The sequence below is a fragment of the Phalaenopsis equestris genome, unplaced genomic scaffold (genome assembly GCF_001263595.1).
Source record: "Phalaenopsis equestris unplaced genomic scaffold, ASM126359v1 Scaffold000836, whole genome shotgun sequence".
Classification (NCBI taxonomy): Eukaryota; Viridiplantae; Streptophyta; class Magnoliopsida; order Asparagales; family Orchidaceae; genus Phalaenopsis; species Phalaenopsis equestris.
The window spans coordinates 167,819-189,079 of NW_018165276.1; the positions used below are offsets into that span (position 1 = coordinate 167,819).

The window sequence follows — 21,261 nt, forward strand, 5'->3', positions numbered from 1 at the left end:
TATGTATATATATGTGTGTGTGTGTGTGTGTGTGTCTAGGATGAATTTACATCAAGAAAATGAGGACCTTGTGTGACTCAGAAGAGGTTGAATTTTTATTTGTTGAGGGCAACTTAAATAATGACATGCAATCATGTTTTAAACTGGTTGCTGAATTTTTATGTGTTTCCAGATGGCCAATTTTGTTGTGAACCATATTAATGAATGCAAACTCCTATTTTGAGTTTTAGTTGTTTTTTTCATTTAAATAGTTATTTTTGTTTGTTCCACCTTCGAATTTATTAATTGATGTAGTGTAGGAGACACTTTAGATCTAGTACCCATTGCTACCTTCCATGGTCATGGAAAGCACACATGTACTTAATTGCACAGAACTTTGAATTAACTCTCTATTGAATGAATTTGCCAGCTTAGCATTTCCTCTTCCTAGCTTTCGAAGTCAGAAATAAAATGTACAACTAATATTGATTTGCTATCTAATAATTAAGTGTTGAGATGAGAATAGAGATGAGAATACTTAGATGGATGAGTGGCTTGACACTTAGAGACAAAATGTGAAATGAATATATATGTGATAGGGTTGGTGTTGCTGCAGTGGTAGACAACATTAGAGAGAGTCGTCTTAAATGATTTGGTCACATTAATCGTTGACGATCTTATGATCCTATTAGGAGAATAAATGTTCTAGATTCCACTTATATTAAGAAAAGCATAGTTGGACCTAAAAAATTGGGCATATTGTATAAAACATGATCTTAATATGTTAGATTTAAATGAAAATATGACACTCAATATGATGCAATGGAGAAAAAGGATTCATATAGCCAACACCACTTTATGAGATAAAGGTTTGTTGTTGTTATTGTTGTTGTAGTTGTTGTATCTAATAAAAATCAACATGTTTTTCCTTGTAATTGAGAAGGTGCGTATGGTTCTTTTCTTCTTGCTTGTTATGATGAACAGAATGATGAATACCAAAGCATATACAACATTGTTGAGATTTTTTTTTTCTCCAATACAGGCGAATTTTCTCATTGCCAACCTTTTTTTTATCTCATCAAAATAATCATCTAATTATTATACACGAACTAGATTTTTTGAATGGCAGCTTGAAGAGAGGACCAAAAGTCTTGGAAGAAAGGTTATGCTAAAATCAAATGTAATTTTGAAATATCGAATTGTAGCCCAAACTTTTATAACTTTTTTTCTTCTTTCTTTTTTTTTTTTGCATTATAATTTCTTTCGTTAAGGATTCAACAACCCCATATCCCAATGGTTGGACAAAAAAACTTTTAATTTATTGTTTTATATCTTTTATCTAGTTTTTCTCCTATTTTCAACAACCATAGTACCGACCAAAAAAACTTGTAACCGAGTAATGACATAAGAATTAATAGTGATCAAACTTTCAATAATAAAAATAGACCGCAAATATACAGATAAAATTGACTAAATCATCACCTTCTCAATCCCCCAAATTGGGGGGATGCTTGTAAACTAAGTAGGAGTGTATATTCTATACAGGCTAAGAAAAAAATAATGAAGAGTAAGATTAGTCCTAAATTATTTCTGGAATAAATATTCAGGAGCAATATGATAAAAAAAAATTAGAAAAATAAATAAACTTCCAAAAAACAAATAATTCCTCATTAGCCAAAGTCAATCATCTACTTATAAATTAGCAACCCATCTAAAGATCAAACATTTCAGATAACGTCCATGGCTCTGGCCTACAAAAATAAAACCAACCAGTACTTACGTGGAATATACAATGACTCCTCCGGAACGAACTAATTGAACAGCCTGATCAAACATTCTTCTTTGATACTTGGCGTGAGTTTGCAGGGACTCTATCGTCTCCTACATGAAACAAAAGAGATGATTACTAGTGTTCAGTTAGACCAGAGAACATAAATGCATAAATATGAGCACGAAACCCATGTATCGCTAGTGTTTTAAAGGATGGCTTCATTCTGCTTTTTAAACACATCATATCATCACTCTAGATAAGTGTGTGCAATACTGCCCATCTTACAATTTTTCATTCTTTCCTTGCTACTTTTTAGATGTATATAAGTACAAAACACAAGCATATCAAGAACTTGAAAAAAGAAATGAATAAAATTGTGTTAAGTGTCAAAATAGTCCCATGACTATTTAGATGGAACCAATTTAATCCCAGAGTTTATAAGTGTTAAATTAGTTCTCGGACTATTTTAATGGAGAATAAATTAGTCCTCACTAAAGAATACTCCCATATTAAAATAGTCTGGGAATTGACTTGATAACTGTATAAATTTTGGGACTACAATGGCCCTTTTGCGAAGAGTCAGCAGACCATTTTGACACTTCTCGAATAATATTTTTATCAAGAACTTGAATCTACACAATGGTAGTTGTTTAAAAATCTCTCTTACATTTTAAAATCTCGATGTGTACATCCTAAAACCACAACTACTCTTATAATCTTCTATAAGTCGAGATGAATGGTTGATGAAATTATGATGATGATGCTTATCTATTTAGTATTCATGTTTACACCTTTTTCTGTTTGGCAATGGGGCAGAACATTAATATTAGAGGCAAGTGTAGGAACCATACCCACACTAGAAAAGAAAATTGATAAACATATATGATTCAGCCAGATGTACAGTGAAGAAAGTACTCATAAGACAGACAATTAGATTTTTAGAAAAGTCTAGAAAGTCGAAGTTGTTAATTACTGCAAACATGTAAATAAATATTGGATATAACATTTTTCTTTAAAAAAAATTTTAAAAAAAATAGTATATCCAAGTATGTATATAAACAATTGATTAAAGATTTTAGTTGTTGAGTGATCAATTCAAAAGAAATCTTTCATAGAGCGATCCCTTGCACAGGCCAATACTCACCGTGCACCCGAGTGTGTGAGGACCATTTGACCATGCAAGGAGTAGACAAGAAAACAAGCGTAGTCGATAAAGCCCACAGTAATATAATGAAGTTATTCAAATACTCCTATAGGTATGATCATCACAATGATAATGACTGGGGTTCTAACTTTTACATTCAAAATATATAGCATATTTTCTCTTTCAAAATAAAATTCATTAATATGCACGCACATTCTTGAGCAAATCATCTTGCTCCCATCTTTTGAAGTCCAATCTTTCATGTCTCCAGGAGTAGACAAGATTTCCATATTATGATGAACTAATGCAGCACTAATCAAGTAAGTCTCCTCTGATAAAAAAAAATTATGGTGAGTTGTAAACCTCCAAAATTATTTTTATCTTCCATTCACAAATGGTCTTCAAAGCCTCTCACAAAGAAAATTCATATACCAAAACATACAAATTCGAAGTTATGCCTACATAACTAATCACAAACATTGACCCCTAGACACTATTCTTTATATTTGAAATTGAGTTGGCAAAGTCTAAGACATAATAAAATTTAAAATAAATTTAAATCACATAGAAATTATATACCCAATCCTCAGCAAACAAGCAATAGTCGACAAGGTTTAAACTAACAATATAAAATTATTCAAATACACTGATACTGATCACGTAAAAAAAAAAAAAAAATCTTAACTAGATATACACTGATACTGATCACGTATAAAAAAAAAAAAAAAATCTTAACTAGATAAGATCTTTATTGGCTTATCATTAAAATTCTAATGTTAATCATTTTGGGCTTAAATCTCAATGAAAATCTAAAAAATTAAATAAATTATAAAATCAACAAATCTTCAAGTGAAAGATATTGTCTTATGCTTAAAACAAAATTCATAGACACTCAGTAACAATTTATTGGGGGTTATAAATTTAAAATTCATCTAAGCTCACAAAGAGATAATGTTATGTCAAGCATATCTCTATGATTACCCTAAAAAAACCTCATGTAATTAAGTGACACTCACGGATCGTAATAATTTCAACCTATAGCCTAATCCTCAAGTTAACAAACAATAGAATCGAAAAGGCCTATAATGTGATTAATTTCTAGAAAAATTCAAATCACATGTAAATCACAAACCGAATCCTTTATAGTTAAACAAAGTCGATAAGATCCTAAATGATAAAAAAAAATGAATCAAATGCCCATATGATAGGCAGCATGATCATTGCACATTATAATCAAAGAGGGTTCACCTTTTAAAATAAAAAGTTTTGAAGTGCAAATCTTCTCGCTCAAAAATTATATTCGCCAATATACATATATATTCTCAAGCAAGTAGTATTGCTTATAGAACAAGTCTCATCTTTAGAAGATCGATTATCCAGGTACATAAGGCTAGAGTTGACAATACTTCCAACTCTTGATGAACTATCACAATATCAATTAAAAGAATATTTTCTAGTCAAGTAATTTATAGTTGAATTTTCAATTATGAAACCTACAAAACTATTTTTTAATTTTTATTTACATACGACCTTCAATGAATCTTACAAAAAAAAATCATTTAAAAATGAACATTCTCAGATTCAATACACTTTCAAGGTACAATGATGAGTTTAACTACAGCTCAATCCTTTATATATAGTATAGAATCAACAGAGCATGCGACACAAAGAAATTTCCGGGTAAATTTAATTAAAATAAATTATGAATTCAATTCTCTATAAATAAGAGAGAGCCGATAAAGCCAATAACACAATGAATGTCTCAGGAGTTTATTCTGTTGAGTTTTACAGCATACTAGGTATTACTCTGCTTGCTGCTTCAAATAAAATTAGAGGTAATGAATAAGTCTAAGTAGGGATCATATTTTAAATCAAATATGACATGTTTTGATATAAATCATAAAGCATGATCGTGCAATATATACATATATATATGATAAAATTTTTACGTTTAGTAGAGGTTCTATAGATGAAAAAATAAAATACTTAAAGAAGCTTCCATACATTAGAGATTTGCAAATTTACTTGATCGCTATTAGTTAGGAAATGTTATCATAAGTTTGGGTAGTTTACATAAATGAATATGTCACTTACCCTATTCTAGTAGTACATTTTCAAAATAGATGATGGTAGTAGTTTCAATAACTAAAATGATACCCACTATTGTTACGCCTTAAATTTGACTAGGAAAGGTGGTCAGTCATCGAGTGTTACAAGAATTCAAATATGGAGAATTGTTTCAACAACATGCAAAATCATTGTTTCATTTGTATATAAGCAATAATTTAAACTCTATTTTCATCACACTTCAAAAACCGCCATTAATCCTAATCCACTTATTATAGCAACGCCCTGCATCCCTCAAATTTCTTGACATAGTGATGGGCATGATTCTCTAGAGTCTTATTATTTCGATGAGAGTACTAAGAGTGTTTACTTGCTAATGAATAAGAGGTTTTAAATTCTATTTACTACAGGATTGCAAAAAATTGAATATCTATATTTTGACTGGACATTAAGCAAGAAAATGCAAAAAAGGCCTTTTGTGTTTACGTTCCTGCAGATTTAATTTCACGGGCTATCATGTCATATGTATGTTGCACAAACACAACAACAACAACAACAAATATTTATCCCACTAAGTGAGATCCGCTGCATGAATCATTTTTCTCCATTGCGTTATATTGAGAGCCATTCTAATAAATTAAGATCATATTTTATACAGCATGTCCAAGTCTTTCAAGGTATACCTCCACCTTTCTTAACCTAAGTACTCTCCTAATTGGATCATTAGATTGTCAAGGTTTAATCTGAGAAAACCATCTAAGACGACTCTCCATAATTTTGTCTGTTATTGGAGCTACACCAACCTTATCACGGATATATTTATTTCGCATTTTGTCTCTAAGTGTAAAGCCACTCATACACCTAAGCATTCTCATCTCGGCAACACTTAACTTAGTATTATGCTTCTCTTTTAAAGGCCAACATTCAGCGCCATAGAGCATTGCAGGTCTCACCACCCTCTTATAAAATTTTCCTTTCAGTCTAAGCGGTACTTTTCTATCACACAAAAGGCTCGAAGCATTCCTCCACTTCAACCAACCAACTTGAATTCTACTATTAACATCCCTATCTATATCACCATCACTTTGAACAACAGACCCGAAATATCTAAAACGATCACACCTTTTAATAAATTGATCACCCAAAGTTACACTTCTGTCACTAGAACTACTAGTACTAAAATCACATTCTATGTATTCAGTTTTAGTTCTACTCAAATGAAGGTCTTTAGACTCCAATGTAGACTCCAATGTAGATGGTCTTTAGACTCCAATGTAGATCTCCATAATTCAATTTTTTCCTGGGCTTTTTCTTCCACGAGAAGGATATCATCGATATCATCGGCAAAAAGCATACATCAAGGTACATCCTCCTGTAAATGTCTAGTAAGACCATCCATAATTAAAGCAAAAAGATATAGGTTTAAAGTCGATCCTAGATGTAATCCAACAGAAATAGAAATATATTTGGTCAATCCTCCTTCAGTTCGAACATAAGTAACAGCTCTAGTATACATATATTTAATAATTTGAATATAAGTCATATCAATACTTCTTTTCTAAGAACTCTCCAAAGGATATCTCTTGGAACCTTTCTCTTGGAACCTGTAAGCTAGCTTTTTTCTAAATCAATAAAAATCAAATGTTGATCCTCCTTATTATCTCTGAACTTCTCCATCAAGCCTCTCAATAAATGTATAACTTCCATAGTAGACCTGTCCGACATAAATCTAAATTTGTTATGAGAAATCTTTGTAATACGTGTTAACCTATATTCAACTACCCTCTTCCATAACTTTAAAGTGTGACATATCAACTTAATTCTTCTATAACTTGCACACTCTTGTGCATCCTCTTTATTCTTAAAAATGGAGACCAAAATAGTCTCCGTCCACTCCTCAAGCATTTTTTTAGTTTTTAAAATAATATTAAAGAGATTAGTAAGCCAAGAAACTCCCAAATCACTTAAATATTTCCACACTTCAATAGGGGTATCATCAGGTCCTACAAACTTTCCACCCTTGGCTTTCTTTAAAGTCCCCTCAACTTCTTTTTAACTAATGTGACGGTAAACATTGAACTTTTTATTATTATTAACGATATTAAGGTCACTAAGTTCGATCGTATTTTCAGAAACTTCATCAAAACGTTTATCAAAATAACTCACCCACCTATGTTGAATATCTTTTCTAAGAAAAGCATTTTTTTTTCATCTTTAATACACTTAACTTGAGTTAAATTTTTACTTTTCTTTTCTCTTTGTTTGCCTAATTTATACCTATATTTTTCTCCCTCCTTAGTATCTGATCTATTTTAAATATCACTAAAAGCAGAATTTTTAGCGTCACTGATTATACTTATAAACTCTCTGCGGGTCGTTTGATATTTTTTCCAGTTCTCTAAGCTTTTACATTTAAACCAATTTTTATAACACAACTTCTCATATTTTATCTTTTCTTGCACATTATTATTCCACCACTAACTATTTTTATTTATAGAAAATTTCTTTTTGATTCTCCAAATACAACTTTTGTCGCTTGTTTAATAATGTTTGTTACTTTATTCCACATAGAATCTGCTACTTCATGAACATCCCAAATCTTGAAATCTTGAAGTTTACTCATAAAATTAATTTTACTTGTTTATTTAGATCTTGTACGAACACTTTTCTTTTTTCTCTAATAGTTCTTGGTAGTAGAAAATGATGTACCATATCAGTTTTAAATACTAAAATTTTGGTTTCAAAAATAGAGAATGCAAAAATATCTTTTTTTTTTACATTTTGTAAACAAGCTCGCTCTCAGCACCAAATAATTTCATCTGTCAATTTCGATAGTTTATAACTATGAAAGTCATCATGGAAATTCAGAGTATCCTAGAGTGAGTGCAAATTATTGAAAGCTTTGTGTGAATATGATGGCAATAAGAACAGGAATTGAATTTCCAAGGTCCACAATATAAAGTTAATTCACAAAAAAAAAACATGTAAATTGTAAAATAGATTATATTTAGATAAGGAATTACATCGGCAGCAAACAAACGAGGTCGTAAGCCAAGGGCAGAACATGGAGCATCGAGCAGTACACGATCAAAACTGTTAGGTAGAAAACCTTTTGAATTCTCAGCCCTCCCACCTACAGAATGATTTCTTCCCGGTCCATTTTTCATTGTTTGCGTGGGCCTTCTTAATTCAGCATTGTTGGCGTATCTTCCATTTCCATAATTTCTATTGCCGGATGAAAGAAGGCCTGATAACCCAAAAAATCATAACTAAACATATAACTTCCTAAGCTAAAAATGGAGCAACTAAAGCATTCCATCAACTACACTGAACACTTTTATACAGAAAGGGGGGGAATTTTGAAAATTTTGTAAATTAAATAAATGCACAAGCAAAAGCCCATAAAAGAACGTTTTTTTAAAGAAAATTTTTAAGTTCAGCAAGATAATACTTGCTTGAAGTAACATCAAGAGATCGCATAAAGAGAGAACAAAACAGCAAAAAAATATCTTTTCCAAAAAAAAAAAAAAAAAAACAAAACAACATAAATATCACCATTTCATAGCAAGTAAGGTCAGAGTAACATAAACCAGCTAAATTGATAAAATTATAAATTGCAGATAAATACCTATGAGAATGGAGCTTTCAGAAAGAAAAAAGAAAAAACAACTGAAGAAAGCACTTTGCTTAAAGTTTAATGATAAAATAGCCATGGCAGAACTAAGGAATTTTAGCAGGCATGAGCTTGGAGAGCTTGCGTGAGCTTATTTTGGAGTACAATAATAGATAGGATTTTTATGAAGCATCAAGCACTAGAACGACTTATTTTTTCTAGTAAAACCTTTCACAAGTATCATGCCCCGATTCTCATTTTGTAGAGCTATCTCTTAAGTTCGAGTAACTAAAATATATGACAGAAATTTAGCTTATCATTTCTATCTTTTATTGTTGTCATTATTGTGTACAATCATGATCTAAAGATTAAAGGTCTGTTTGGGGCAGCTGCAGCTTATTGAATAATCTGTTGATAAGCTGATTAAGGGTCTGTTTGGGGCAGCTGCAGCTTATCCAGCTTCTGCTGATGAGCAGCTTATCCTGATAATCTGTTGATGACCAGCTGATTCACATAAGCTGTCTGGCTGTTTGGTTAGTGCGTCTGGAAAACAGCTGATTCTGGAAAATTGATCATTTTGCCCCTGTTCTGAATAAATTGTTTAACTGTTTAGTTAGTGTGTTTTGTAAACAGTTTATTTGAATATTAGCCTTAGAGGGTGCAATCTCCACTATTAGTTAATCATAATATAAACAAATAATGCAGAAAGTGATGCGGTTAGATTAGCCTTAGCGGGTGCAATCTCCACTATTAGTTGATCATAATAGAAACAAATAATGCAAAAAGTGATGTTAGATTAGCCTTAGAGGGTGCAATCTCCACTATTAGTTAATCATAATATAAACAAATAATGCAGAAAGTGATGCGGTTAGATTAGCCTTAGCGGGTGCAATCTCCACTATTAGTTGATCATAATAGAAACAAATAATGCAAAAAGTGATGTTAGATTAGCCTTAGAGGGTGCAATCTCCACTATTAGTTAATCATAATATAAACAAATAATGCAGAAAGTGATGCGGTTAGATTAGCCTTAGCGGGTGCAATCTCCACTATTAGTTGATCATAATAGAAACAAATAATGCATAAAGTGATGTTAAATACGATGATAGGTTTTTCTCACAAAAGAAAGAGCTCAAAAGAAATTCCTCATCCTTAGTTACCCTACTCATCAACAAAAAAAATAAATAAAAAAACACTTTTTTTCATGTTGTCTAATATGCAGTGGTAAAATTCATTACATCTACAACTGCCTAGTGAAATGACCTATGTTAGCGCCATTAGCATCACTTTTTTTTTAATCACAAAATAGGTATCTTGTACTAAAGTTCCACCAATTCCTCTGGGGTGAAACAATGTTACACTAATATTCTACAAAAATTATGGAAGTCTTTAACACATTTTTCTCTCATCTATTATGCAGTATTTGAAAAGTTCTAAGACACAACAGAGAATGTTCTCAAATTCCATCAATTCCTCCAAGAATCTCAAGCACCCAACACATCTAATAAATATTAGGGATAGTTACATACACAACCTTCAAAACATTGTTATTTACAAAACTAGCCCTCAGCTGATTTTTTGAACACACAAACTGATACATTTACATGTACCACTGAGAATTTGATAAAAAAAAAAAAAATGAGTTTGGGTTTTATCATGAACTTTGATATTTGTGTGAGAATTTAAAAAATCGAATGAAAGAGGGTACTTGATTTGTAAATTGCAATTCTTCAATTGCTATGTATAACTGCAAAATGTTATTGCAGTAGTTAGCTTCCTGCCATTGAAGCTAAAGAATGTAAAACAGAAATTTTCCTTACCTTTCTTTTAAAAAAAATCAACATTTAAGCCAAACAATGGTTCAAAACGAACCGCTTTTCCCATTAACAGCTCAAGATAACCTACAAAACCAGAAAAAAAAAATAAAAGAGGTACTGTGAAAACCTTCTTGAAGTCACGGAGTTTAAGATAGCAAACAGCCCGGTTGCTATGCAGCACGATCTTTTGAGATTTGTTCTTCGCCATCCCTAGCGCCTCCGTATAAAGCTCAAGAGCATCTCGATGCTTTAATTCCCGGTACATCCGATGATCTCTCTCGATCTTATTCAATGCCGTCTCCATCTCCTTACAGAGATCGAGAAATTAGCAATGTTAAAGGGTGGGGATAGATCCCCTTCTCCTTTCTCTGCACTGAGAAAGCCAATTACAGGTAGAGATCGAGAAATCAGGGTAGTTGAAGATGGAAGAGACGAATCTAACTCCACGGAGAGTCAAGGTGGACGACGGTGAAGGGTGGCCGGCGGCGAGTCGAGGTGGACGACGGCAAAGTGAAGGGTGGCCGGCGGTAAGCGGCGGAGTAGCCAGAGAGCGAAAGTTCGTGAGAGAGGGGTAGACGCGTAAGACGAGACACGAAAACGCGAATCGCGGGTATAACGCCGCGATCTGCGTGTAATAGAAAAAATTAAATGCAGTTTTCAAATAATGCAAAACAAACACATAGGCGGTGTTTTCAAAACGCCGCCGCACTTATAAGCTGCCCCAAACGGGCCCTAAAAATAATCTGCTGATAAGTTAGATGCGATGACTATTACAAATTTTTATTTTTTTGGAAAAGTCAGGCCGCTGCCAGAAAGTTGCAACCGCACCTAGATAGGTGTGTTGTGAAAATGCTGGTTTCGGCATTTTGAAAACGCATAAGCTGCCAAAACGCAGTTTACCCAAACAGGCCAGGTGCGTTTTCAAAACGCCACTGCACCAAATAAGCCGCCCCAAAGGGACCCTAAAAGAGAAGCATTCACCAACATGGTTGCCAAAAATTTGTAAGCTACAAAAAAATCATGCTGGTCGCTTCTAAGAGAACTCGTGTTATCCCAAGAGAAATTTTTGAAGAACAAATTAGATTTGCTGATAAAATAAAACCCAAAAAATTCAATCTCAATTTGTAAGGACTTTATATTATATTTTTAAGTTTATTATTCTTGTCAACTATAGAAAACTATCGATTAAGGCTAGTCATTAGGCACTAAATACTTAACATATAATAACAATAGTTTGATTTTAGATTGCAGAAATTCACCATCTATAACTTTACGCAAATGATGAAAAACCCGATCAATATCATATAATTCCATCATTTTGGATTGTTGTGCACCCTGATCTATTTAGTTAAAGGATGTAATTGATGCAACCTGACTTAAAGATCTTTATTAGGAGTGGATTGAATCATCCAAAAGAATCTTATAGACATGGGATGGATGTTTATCCAAGAGGACAAATTTAAGAAAATCTTAGCTAACAAAGATATTTGCGTAGGATCAAGCGCACCCTTATCATTAACAACTCAAAGAGCTGAACTATTAGAGAACATCCTAGCATTGTATTCATTAATATTAAAAAAAATGTATCTAATGCATGAATTTTTAAATTTCTATAATATATAGCAATTGTTGTCTAGTTGATACACTCTTTAGTCAATGTTTTCATAACTAAAACATTAATGCTAACAATAAGAGCATACTCAAAGTTTACATAACTAGTTTGTAAATCTTATTTAGAAGCATTGTTATTGTATTTATTGATGATATCTTGATCTATTTGAAAAGTGAAGAAGAGCATGCTCAACATCTCATAGCAACATTAAAATTCTTTAGGAGAATAATTTAAACGAGAGAGTTAGCTATAAGAGAGTTTTTTTTTTTAACACTATCACTAGAACAAAAGTTTATATTAATCCTACCAAAATTAGAGCAGTTATGGATTGACTAAGATCAAGCAGCATCACTGTACAGTTCTGTTTCATTTATCGAGAGAAAAATCAAAGAACCGTGAGAATCGAAATGAGGAGTCGGGAAGCCAAAGAGGGTGATAAGTCAAGCGAGAGGGTCCGGAACACAGAATGGTATTTTCATGTATAAATTATCGTGTGGGAAGTACAAAAAGGAGAGAAAAGGCTTACCTGAGAGTCGAACAGCGGGCACAATACTAAGTTGAGTCATGACTTCGACCAGAGCTCTTGTGCGTGCAATCTGAGAGCAGAGAAGGAGAATGCGAGTGCAAATGCCCAATCCCGAGCAGTCGAGCATAAGGAGAGAAGCTTTATGCGGAGGCAAAGTAGAATCTCTCGTGCCCACCATCTAAGAAGACGAGAAAGAAGCATCGTGCGGAAGACAATAACTAGACGTGTGGAGTTCGTGCGTTCATGCGAGAGAGAGTCAAAGCTGAGCTCTTGTGCAAGACAGATGTTGCAAAAAGTTTCTTCTCGCGTGGTTTGGGCTCGGCCGAGCGATGATAAGATATTTAATAAGAATGTTATACATATATATATATATTTATATATATATATATATATTTAAAAGCTTACAGATACAATATGTGGGAGAGCCCAAGCATGCCACCCTGTCCACACAAAAATCATAAATAGTTCCAAAACTAGAAGAAAAAACAAAAAATACATTAGATACTTAAATAAAAGTCTAATAATAAAAAGTCTAATAGTGTTGAAATACATAATATCAGGTGGCTAGAGAGCGACCCAATTTGGTCTGCCTCTGCCGCTAGTTCTAGAGAAAGAGCAAGCTAATAAGCAGGTAAGAAGATTGTCATTGTCGGTAGTAACCAATGTATCATCCAATATGTTCCCGAATTGGAGTCAATCTCCATTCTTCTTCTTCCTCCTGTAATAGACCTGACATTCCTCTTCCGAAGAATCAGTCTGATGGGGTGGTAGAGCTAAAGCAGAAGAAATACCAACCGTAATACCCACAATATATTCTAGTATATGTGAAGTATGAGTTGCCTCTACACCGGATACTTCCTGAAGAAGTGGAACTACGAAGCTCTCCTGATTATCAGTATGAACACTACCATCTGTAGGTAATAGTCAATCAGTATCACTTTCTATGGGGTTTGAAGGTGCCAGCATCACATCACTCGCAATAACAGTAACAGCAGTGTCATGGGGGATTCTCAAAGGCAACAGGCACCTCCTGTCTGGTAGTATTCTCCCCAGGTGGAACTAAAATGTCTAGAGCAGTGGGTTTAGACCCATCCTTATTCAAATTTGGATGAAACTTGTGGCATTTATTAAGGACATGACCAAACATCTTACAGTGGGTACAATATGGGGGTGTGCTCTATGACGATTTGTTGTCAATAACCAATATGGGTTGTGCCCAGCCAGACTTCAATAATATCAGGTAAAGTAATATCCCTTTCCACAAGTATTTATGGCCACCGAGGGTCTGGTTAGGTTGAAAGTGGGCAGATCTAGGTTCAAAGGATCCCCAAGAATGACCCTAATAGAGTAGAGAACCTGATGGTGAAAAAAATGTAGTTTGAGATCAGGTAAACTAAACCATACCAATATAGTGGGAGTTTCATGATTTGGTTCAAAATCAGAAGACCACTTGAGTAGCTTCATTGATTTGTCTGCGATATTAAGTTGTTTATTAGAGAAAATTCTGGCAATTTCGGTCGCAATTGATCCTACCGCTCGAAGGTGAGGAACTCGCATCTTCGACTCTTGCTCCGTCTCTTAGCATCTGCGTCTACGTCGGCGTTAGCGCCACCGTCTCTCATCGCTGCTTTCTTCTGCTACGACTGCACCCAAAGTCCCCGTCTCTCGTCACTGCTTTTGTCTGATTTCGTCAGAGTCACATCGTCGAATCTCACGTCGTCGTCTCTCGTCTCTAGTCGTTGTCTCTCTCTGATAGTTAGGTTTCTGACAGCTCCTTGCTCAGACTGCGCCCGATAGCTCCTCTCTCTGCCGACTCTTTCTGCCAGCAACCTCGTTGTAGCTTAACGCCGACAGCTCTCCTTGCTCCGATGACGCTTCCTTCTTCTTTGGTTGAGCAGAACAAAGTCTCATTTCCCACATGTTGGGTAACGCTCAGGTGGAGTCCGCGGTGGTATTTCCTTCAAGCTATACGAAATGTCACGAGGGAACAGATGATTGCCCTTTTGTTAAGAAGAGAAGTAGGAAAGGTGAATAAACAACAATCTTTTTCTCTAAATCAGAAATTTTTACCCTAACGGAAATATTCAAGTTTGCTCTTATTGAAAAATCTCAGTGGGGACACCCTCCTATAGATGTTATCAGAAAGATTGTTGATGATCTTAAGCTAGTAGGTAAGTGGAAAGTGGGACTCATGGATGAGAGACATGTGTTGATCCAATTAACAGTGGCATATAATTCAATAAAAAGAAAAATAATGAAAATTTAATGCTTAATTAATGTAAATTTAATAGCTAATTAAAGTAATAATTAAAAGATTTAATATGACTGCCCAAGTTTATTACAATTTGTTGTTATTTTAAACTAACTTTTCAGGTTAATTAAGCGATTGACGATGAACATTAGAAAAAATAATGTGCATAGAAGACGCGAATAACTAGTAACGATGTAAGTTTAAATATATTGCTATAATTTAATTTGATTAGTGACTCTTTCATTTATTAAATTCTAGATGAATATAAAAAATTTAGTTCCCAACGTCCGACCATCTGCTCCCATCATGGTTAATTCCAAGTCCCGATCTAAGTCGTGACAAAAGTGGTATCAGAGATAAGGTTTCAGATTAATTAGTGAAATCTTGATGAAAGAACCAATAAGATAATTATAAGAAATTTTGAATAATTGTTAATAAAAGTAAAGTTAATTGAAAGTCATAATTAATATTCAGTCAGACATAGAGATACACCCAAAATCAAATAAGAAGAAAATCTGATAGAAAAAGGAGACAAAAAACTTATAAAATGAATACGAATGCCCTCACCCAAATGATGGCAGTGGTGGCAGTTGATTTAGGTGTCCAGATCGCAGCCTATCAGAATACAGTCGCTCTGGATAAGTACTTGAAGATATTTCAAGATCTACGTACTGAAAACCCGATTGAAAAGGAGAACTAGCTAATAAGAATAGAGAATATACTAGCTAGCTTAGCTTGTCCGAATGAAAGAAGAGTATCGTTGGCAACGTTTGTGCCAGATAGAGAAGACGAATGATGGTGGTGTAGGTAGCGTCGGAACAAGCTAGGGGACATACTTAATATCATAATCAGTAGGGGGAATTCATCGAGCTATCCAGAGAATGGTTTGTACCCTTACCCATTTGAAGAAAAATGCATGATAAGTTCATCAAGTTGAGGCAAGGAGAGAAAAACAGTCATGCAATATGAGTGGACCTCACTACACTATCAAAGAATGTGCCACATGATCGCTACTGCAGAAGAAAAGTGCTGCAGATTTCTTTCGAGATTAAAGGACTTGAACTAACAGTAGTTGGTACCTTTAGGGATCGATGAATATTTGGTATTATTGAAACGAGTAGAAGAGTGGAGATTGACTATCAGCTTACTCAGAAGAATAAAGAGATGCACAAGAACATGTGGATCAATCGAAGTGATCAAATGAGATGAAGACCTAGAATAATTCGAGTGGAGTTAGCAAAGGTACGACCCAGGATACATTAGTCACTTGTGTCAAATGTGGAAGATAACATGAAGGGGAATTTTCGATGGGTTCTAACACTTGCTATTGGTGTCATCAACAAAGTCATATAGCAAGATATTGCCCATATCTTTGCCAAAAGAGCACTAAGGATTAGAAATCAGGTGAAACTCCTTCATAGAAGACTAAAGGTGGGAAGAAAAAGATAAAATCTATAGCTTTAGCTTTGACCCAAGGTCAATCAAGTCAACCTATAAGACCTCGAGTATATTCCCTCACTCATAGTGAGTCCAACGAACCTACTACTGTGGATGGTGATGAAGTTTGAAGAGTGTGGTGTATATATATATTTGGTGGTGTAGGTATACTTGTTGTATATTTATATCATTACAACTCGACACCAAGAAGAAAAATAAAACCAAATACCATACAAGTATACCGATAAAGAGGAAACCCCAAAAATAAAGTATACCAAGTGTGTGTGTATCTAATAAAGAGACTGTGTGAGTCGTATAAACATGGCCAAATAAACATGCACATCTGCAGTCCAATAAGCTAAATAAATAGCTAAGACATGTGAATCCAAGTCCAGACATCAGCAATTTTCCGATCGTCGAGATCCCCCGATCCAGAGCAAGAGAAAACAGGTGGTACTAGTATATTTTAAAACTTAAGTTTCCAATTAAAACTATATCCAAGCAGCCCAGCATACAGGTGTCCAGTTAACCGAAAGCCAGCAAGGAAGCCAACGATGAAGCATGCAGTGAATGCATGAATTCAAAAAGCGAGTAAGAGAAAACCAAACAGAGGCCAGAAGGTATCAGGCCAAAGCAGACAGTCAAACCCGGAACATCCAAAAAGCACAAACGACAAATATAGTAATCCCCAGACAACCATAAAATTGCCCAGATAAAACCAAATAACATAAAATAAAACAAATTGAAAGATTAAACCAACAACAATAATTTTAATAATAGATGAGAAAAATAGCATAATAGTAGTAAAAGGGGAGAGTCTAAACAGCATGCTCACCAAACCATTAGCCATGAAAGTATGGTGCATCGAGTTTATCCCCCACAACCAAAATATTCAAAAAGGTGGATGGCACCCTGCCCACCAGAATTTTGTTACTATCAATGTCAAATATCGCGAGCCAATCGACCGACCTATTTCTCTCACGATGTATGAACCTCCAAATAACAGATAGATGGGAAGAGATGAGTTTAATTCTCTTAATGTAATACTGGATATCCCACGGCACTTCAGCTCCACAATTAAGTATGTCAAACATAATATGAGAATCAGTCACAATAATAAGGAATTTCCAATTAAGCGATAAAGCAATAGTAACAGCCATCAAAATGGCTCTAGTCTCACTTCTGGGGACTATAGGTACAACTCTTAAGCACAGTAATACGACCCTCAAAAGATAAGAAATTATTTTTCTGATCCAGGATCTGTTTCTTGACCTTCTCCACAACCTCATCAAGTTGAATTTGCCTTCTCCTTCCCTTGATTAAATTGACCCTCAGATATTTAAGCAGAAGAGCATTTAGAGAAAAATCAGTCAGTTAGCAACCCAATTAGCATTTCCATGACTAACTATGCTACCCATATACAAATGACATTTATTTGCACTAAAATGAAGACCAGAGACAGACCCTCCATTAATTGTTATATTTTCTTGGTTGCGTGTTTGCTGGCATCAGAGAACAAAATAACATCATCAGCATAAGCCAAAATGGGAAACCTAAACCTTAGATTTATGGATGTAGTGCAAAGCAGAAACTTTGCTATAGATATCATTAATCAACCGAGAGAAGTAATCAAAGATCAGGATAAAAATAGTATGAAATAAGGGGTCACCAGCTTAATTCCACGCCCAACACTAAAAAAACCATGTGAATTACCGTTAATGAGAATGTTATATTTATTACAATGAAGCCAGGTGTGGATAAGCTTGCAAAAATCAGTAGAAAAGCCTCCAACTTTAAGAACAGCAAGAAGAAAATCCCAGCTAATAGAGTCATATGCTTTACGGATATCCAATTTAGTAACCAAGTTGCCACCTCTACATCTCTTATAAATATCATAGATGAGTTCTTGAGCCAGCATAATATTATCAGTAATCCCCCGACATTGGATAAAAACAGATTGATTCAGAGATATTAAATGATGAAGATGAGGATGAATTTTTTTAACCAAAAGTTTACTAATAACTTTCGATAAAATAGATATAAGAGATATAGGTCTAAAATGCTCCCAAGTAGTTTTTTGAGTAGATTTAGGGATGAAGACAAGAGTGGCGGCAGAAAAATAATTTCCAGGGGCCTCGCCCCTAAAAAAACTTTGAATGACTTCTACAACTTCTCACTTAACAATACTTCAACATTTAATATAAAAATCCGCGGTAAAGCCATTCGGACCAGGGGCTTTATTACAGTTAATTTCCGAGAGGACGGAATAAATTTTCTCACCCGTATAAATGCCACAAAGATCTAGTTCCTCCGTGAACCGTCTGACATCATTAAAAAGATGTGCCTCAATAATGCCCGAGGTCTCACGAGCTTCAAACAACTCGGAGAAATAAAGAATAGCACTCTCACCTAACTCCTCATCCCCAGTAATCCAATTACCATCAGCACTCTTAATTCTAACAATGGTGTTAAGAGCCCTACGTTGTTTAATGCAAGCATGGAAATACTTTGTATTTCTATCACCTTGAGTAAAGTGTATCTCCCAGCTTTTTGTTGCAGTAACTCTTCCTCCCACAGAGAAGCCTTCAGCAACTCTTTATGAGCTTCCTTAAGATGAGGAACAAGATCAACAGAAGATTCATCAAGAACTTGTAACATGTTGACCCTTTGTTCAACCTATGTAAACCTAGCATGGACAACACCAAAAACTTCCCAATTCCATGTTCTCAAGACAGAAGCCACTTTTTTTGGTAACTTCCAAAGAATGAACCAAGCGCTGCCCACCTCATCACATCTCCAATTAGTTGCAATAAGTCTCTCAAAATCAACGTGTCTTGCCCACAAATTCAAATATTTGAAGTGATATCTAGAAACCTTTTTGAAAAAATCAAATGAAAGAAGTAGAGGATTATGGTCCGACCCAGAGCTACTAAGGTGCTGAACTTGAGAAAAGCCATAAGAAAAAAATCAAGGCTGATTAGCAAAACACCTATCAAGATGTTCAAAGAGTTTCCCCCTTTTCCAAGTGAATTTGGAACCAACAAATCCCAAATCAAAAAGAGCAGCAATCTCCATAGCCCCGTTGAATTTATCAATCAAAGCCGGATCCACTCTCCTTCCTCCCAATTTCTCTCAGAATCATGCATAATCATATATTAAAATCCCCGCCAACCATCCAATTATCTTGGATAAGCGCTCTCATACTAAGATATTTTATGCCAAAGATCATATCTGGCAGAAGTAGAACACCCAACATAAACAAATGTCAGCCAACCCGAGAAATCATCCAAGACGAAATGGACATGCACAAATTGTTTATCATCAGCAACAACATTAACAGTGATGTGCGTCCGCCAAAACAACCAAATTTTATTAGAACAATTACTGAAGAAAGAAAATTGCTTGAATTTTCCCAGGAAGCAAGCATCTGGAGAAGACACCATGGGTTCCCAAATTGAGAAAATGCCAACATTATGAATCCTTGTCATCAATTTAAGATATATATATATATATATATATATGTCTATTTTTTCAAAAAGATCGATATTCTCTTAGTATATTTTCTTGTATCAGTATTATTATTCGAAGTATAGCTGAGTCGCTTTGTGTCGAATATTTACTTTCAGAGTAATTACTTTCATCTTAATGAATGACCCATAATTTCATGGATATCTAATATTGATCTGAATAATAAGAAACGACTTAAAATCTATTTATAAATTTCGAGGACGAAATATTTGTAAGTTGGGATAATTGCAGCGTTGCGCTTCATTTATCGTGAGAAGAATCGAAGAACTGTGAGAACCAAAATGATGAGCGGGAAGCCAAAGAGGGGAAAGGTGAAGCAAGAGAATCAGAAACAAGAAATGGTGTTTTTGTGTGTAAATTATAGTGTGGGAGGGATAACAAAGGAGAGAAAAGGATAACTTGAGAGTTGAGTAGTGGCTACGCTATTGGGTTGAGACGCAACTTCGACCAGAGCTCTCGTGCATAATCCAAGAGAAGGGGAGGAGGATGCGAGTGCAGATGCTCGAACCTGAGCAATCAAAGCCGAAGGAGAGTTTCTTTGAGCGGAGGCGAAGGATAATACCATGTGCTCTAGCTCACCATCCAAGAAGAGAAGAGGAAGAAGCATTGCACAGATAAGGAGGAAGAGTGGACGACTAGAGTTTGCATGTTCGAGCGGAAGGGAGTCGATGCGGAGCTCTTATTCTATACGGATCACGCAAGAAGTTTTTTCTCGTGTGGTTCGAGCTTAACTAACTGATAATAAGGTATTTAATAAGAATGTTACGCATATATTTTAAGTATATATATACTTAAAATATATGCGTAACATTCTTATTAAATACCTTATTATCAGTTAGTTAAGCTCGAACCACACGAGAAAAAACTTCTTGCGTGATCCAAGAACATGGCCAACCGAGTCCCAAACATAATTTTCAACTCTTAAAAATTATTTCCAACATATATTCCATCAAAGGGGCAACAAAAAAAGCAAGATGTGAGCTCTAAACATAATTTTTCAACTTTTAAAAGTAATTTCCAGCATATTTTCCATCAAGGGGCTACAAGAAAAGCAAGATGTTAGCCCCAAGCATAATTTTCCAACTTTTAAAAGTAATTTCCAGCATATTTTCCATCAAGGGGGAACAAGAAAAGCAAGATGTGAGCCCCAAGCATAATTTTCCAAATTTTAAAAGTAATTTTCAACATATTTTTCATCAAGAGAGAACAAGAAAAGCAAAATGTGAGCCCCAAACATAATTTTCCAACTTTTAAAGTAATTTCTAGCATATTTTCCATGAAGGGGCAACAATAAAAGCAAAATGTGAGCCCCAAACATAATTTTCCAACTTTTTAAAAGTAATTTCCTACATGTATTTTATCAAAAAACAGCAAGAGAAGCAATATATGAGCTCCAAATACATTTTTCAGCTCATAAACATAATTTCCAGCAAGTACTTTATCAAAAGACAGCAAGAGAAGCAATATATGAGCTCCAAATGCATTTTTCAGCTCATAAACATAATTTCCAGCAAGT

General features: G+C 34.6%; 1 protein-coding gene across 6 annotated transcripts in view; it reads right to left on the reverse strand.

Moving 5' to 3' along the window:
* LOC110031514 (putative methyltransferase NSUN6) overlaps positions 1 to 21,261 on the reverse strand; it is a 108,303-nt gene that overhangs the window by 39,983 nt on the left and 47,059 nt on the right. For 5 of the 6 annotated variants that reach the window (XM_020734756.1, XM_020734755.1, XM_020734754.1 and 2 more), the window contains 2 exons: positions 7,985 to 8,208; positions 1,760 to 1,860 (listed from right to left, as the gene is read on the reverse strand). In XM_020734756.1, the coding sequence (XP_020590415.1) occupies positions 1,760 to 1,860; positions 7,985 to 8,208 (325 nt within the window). The remainder of the gene's footprint in view (positions 1 to 1,759; positions 1,861 to 7,984; positions 8,209 to 21,261) is intronic. The other variant, XR_002294743.1, reaches the window with a different exon arrangement.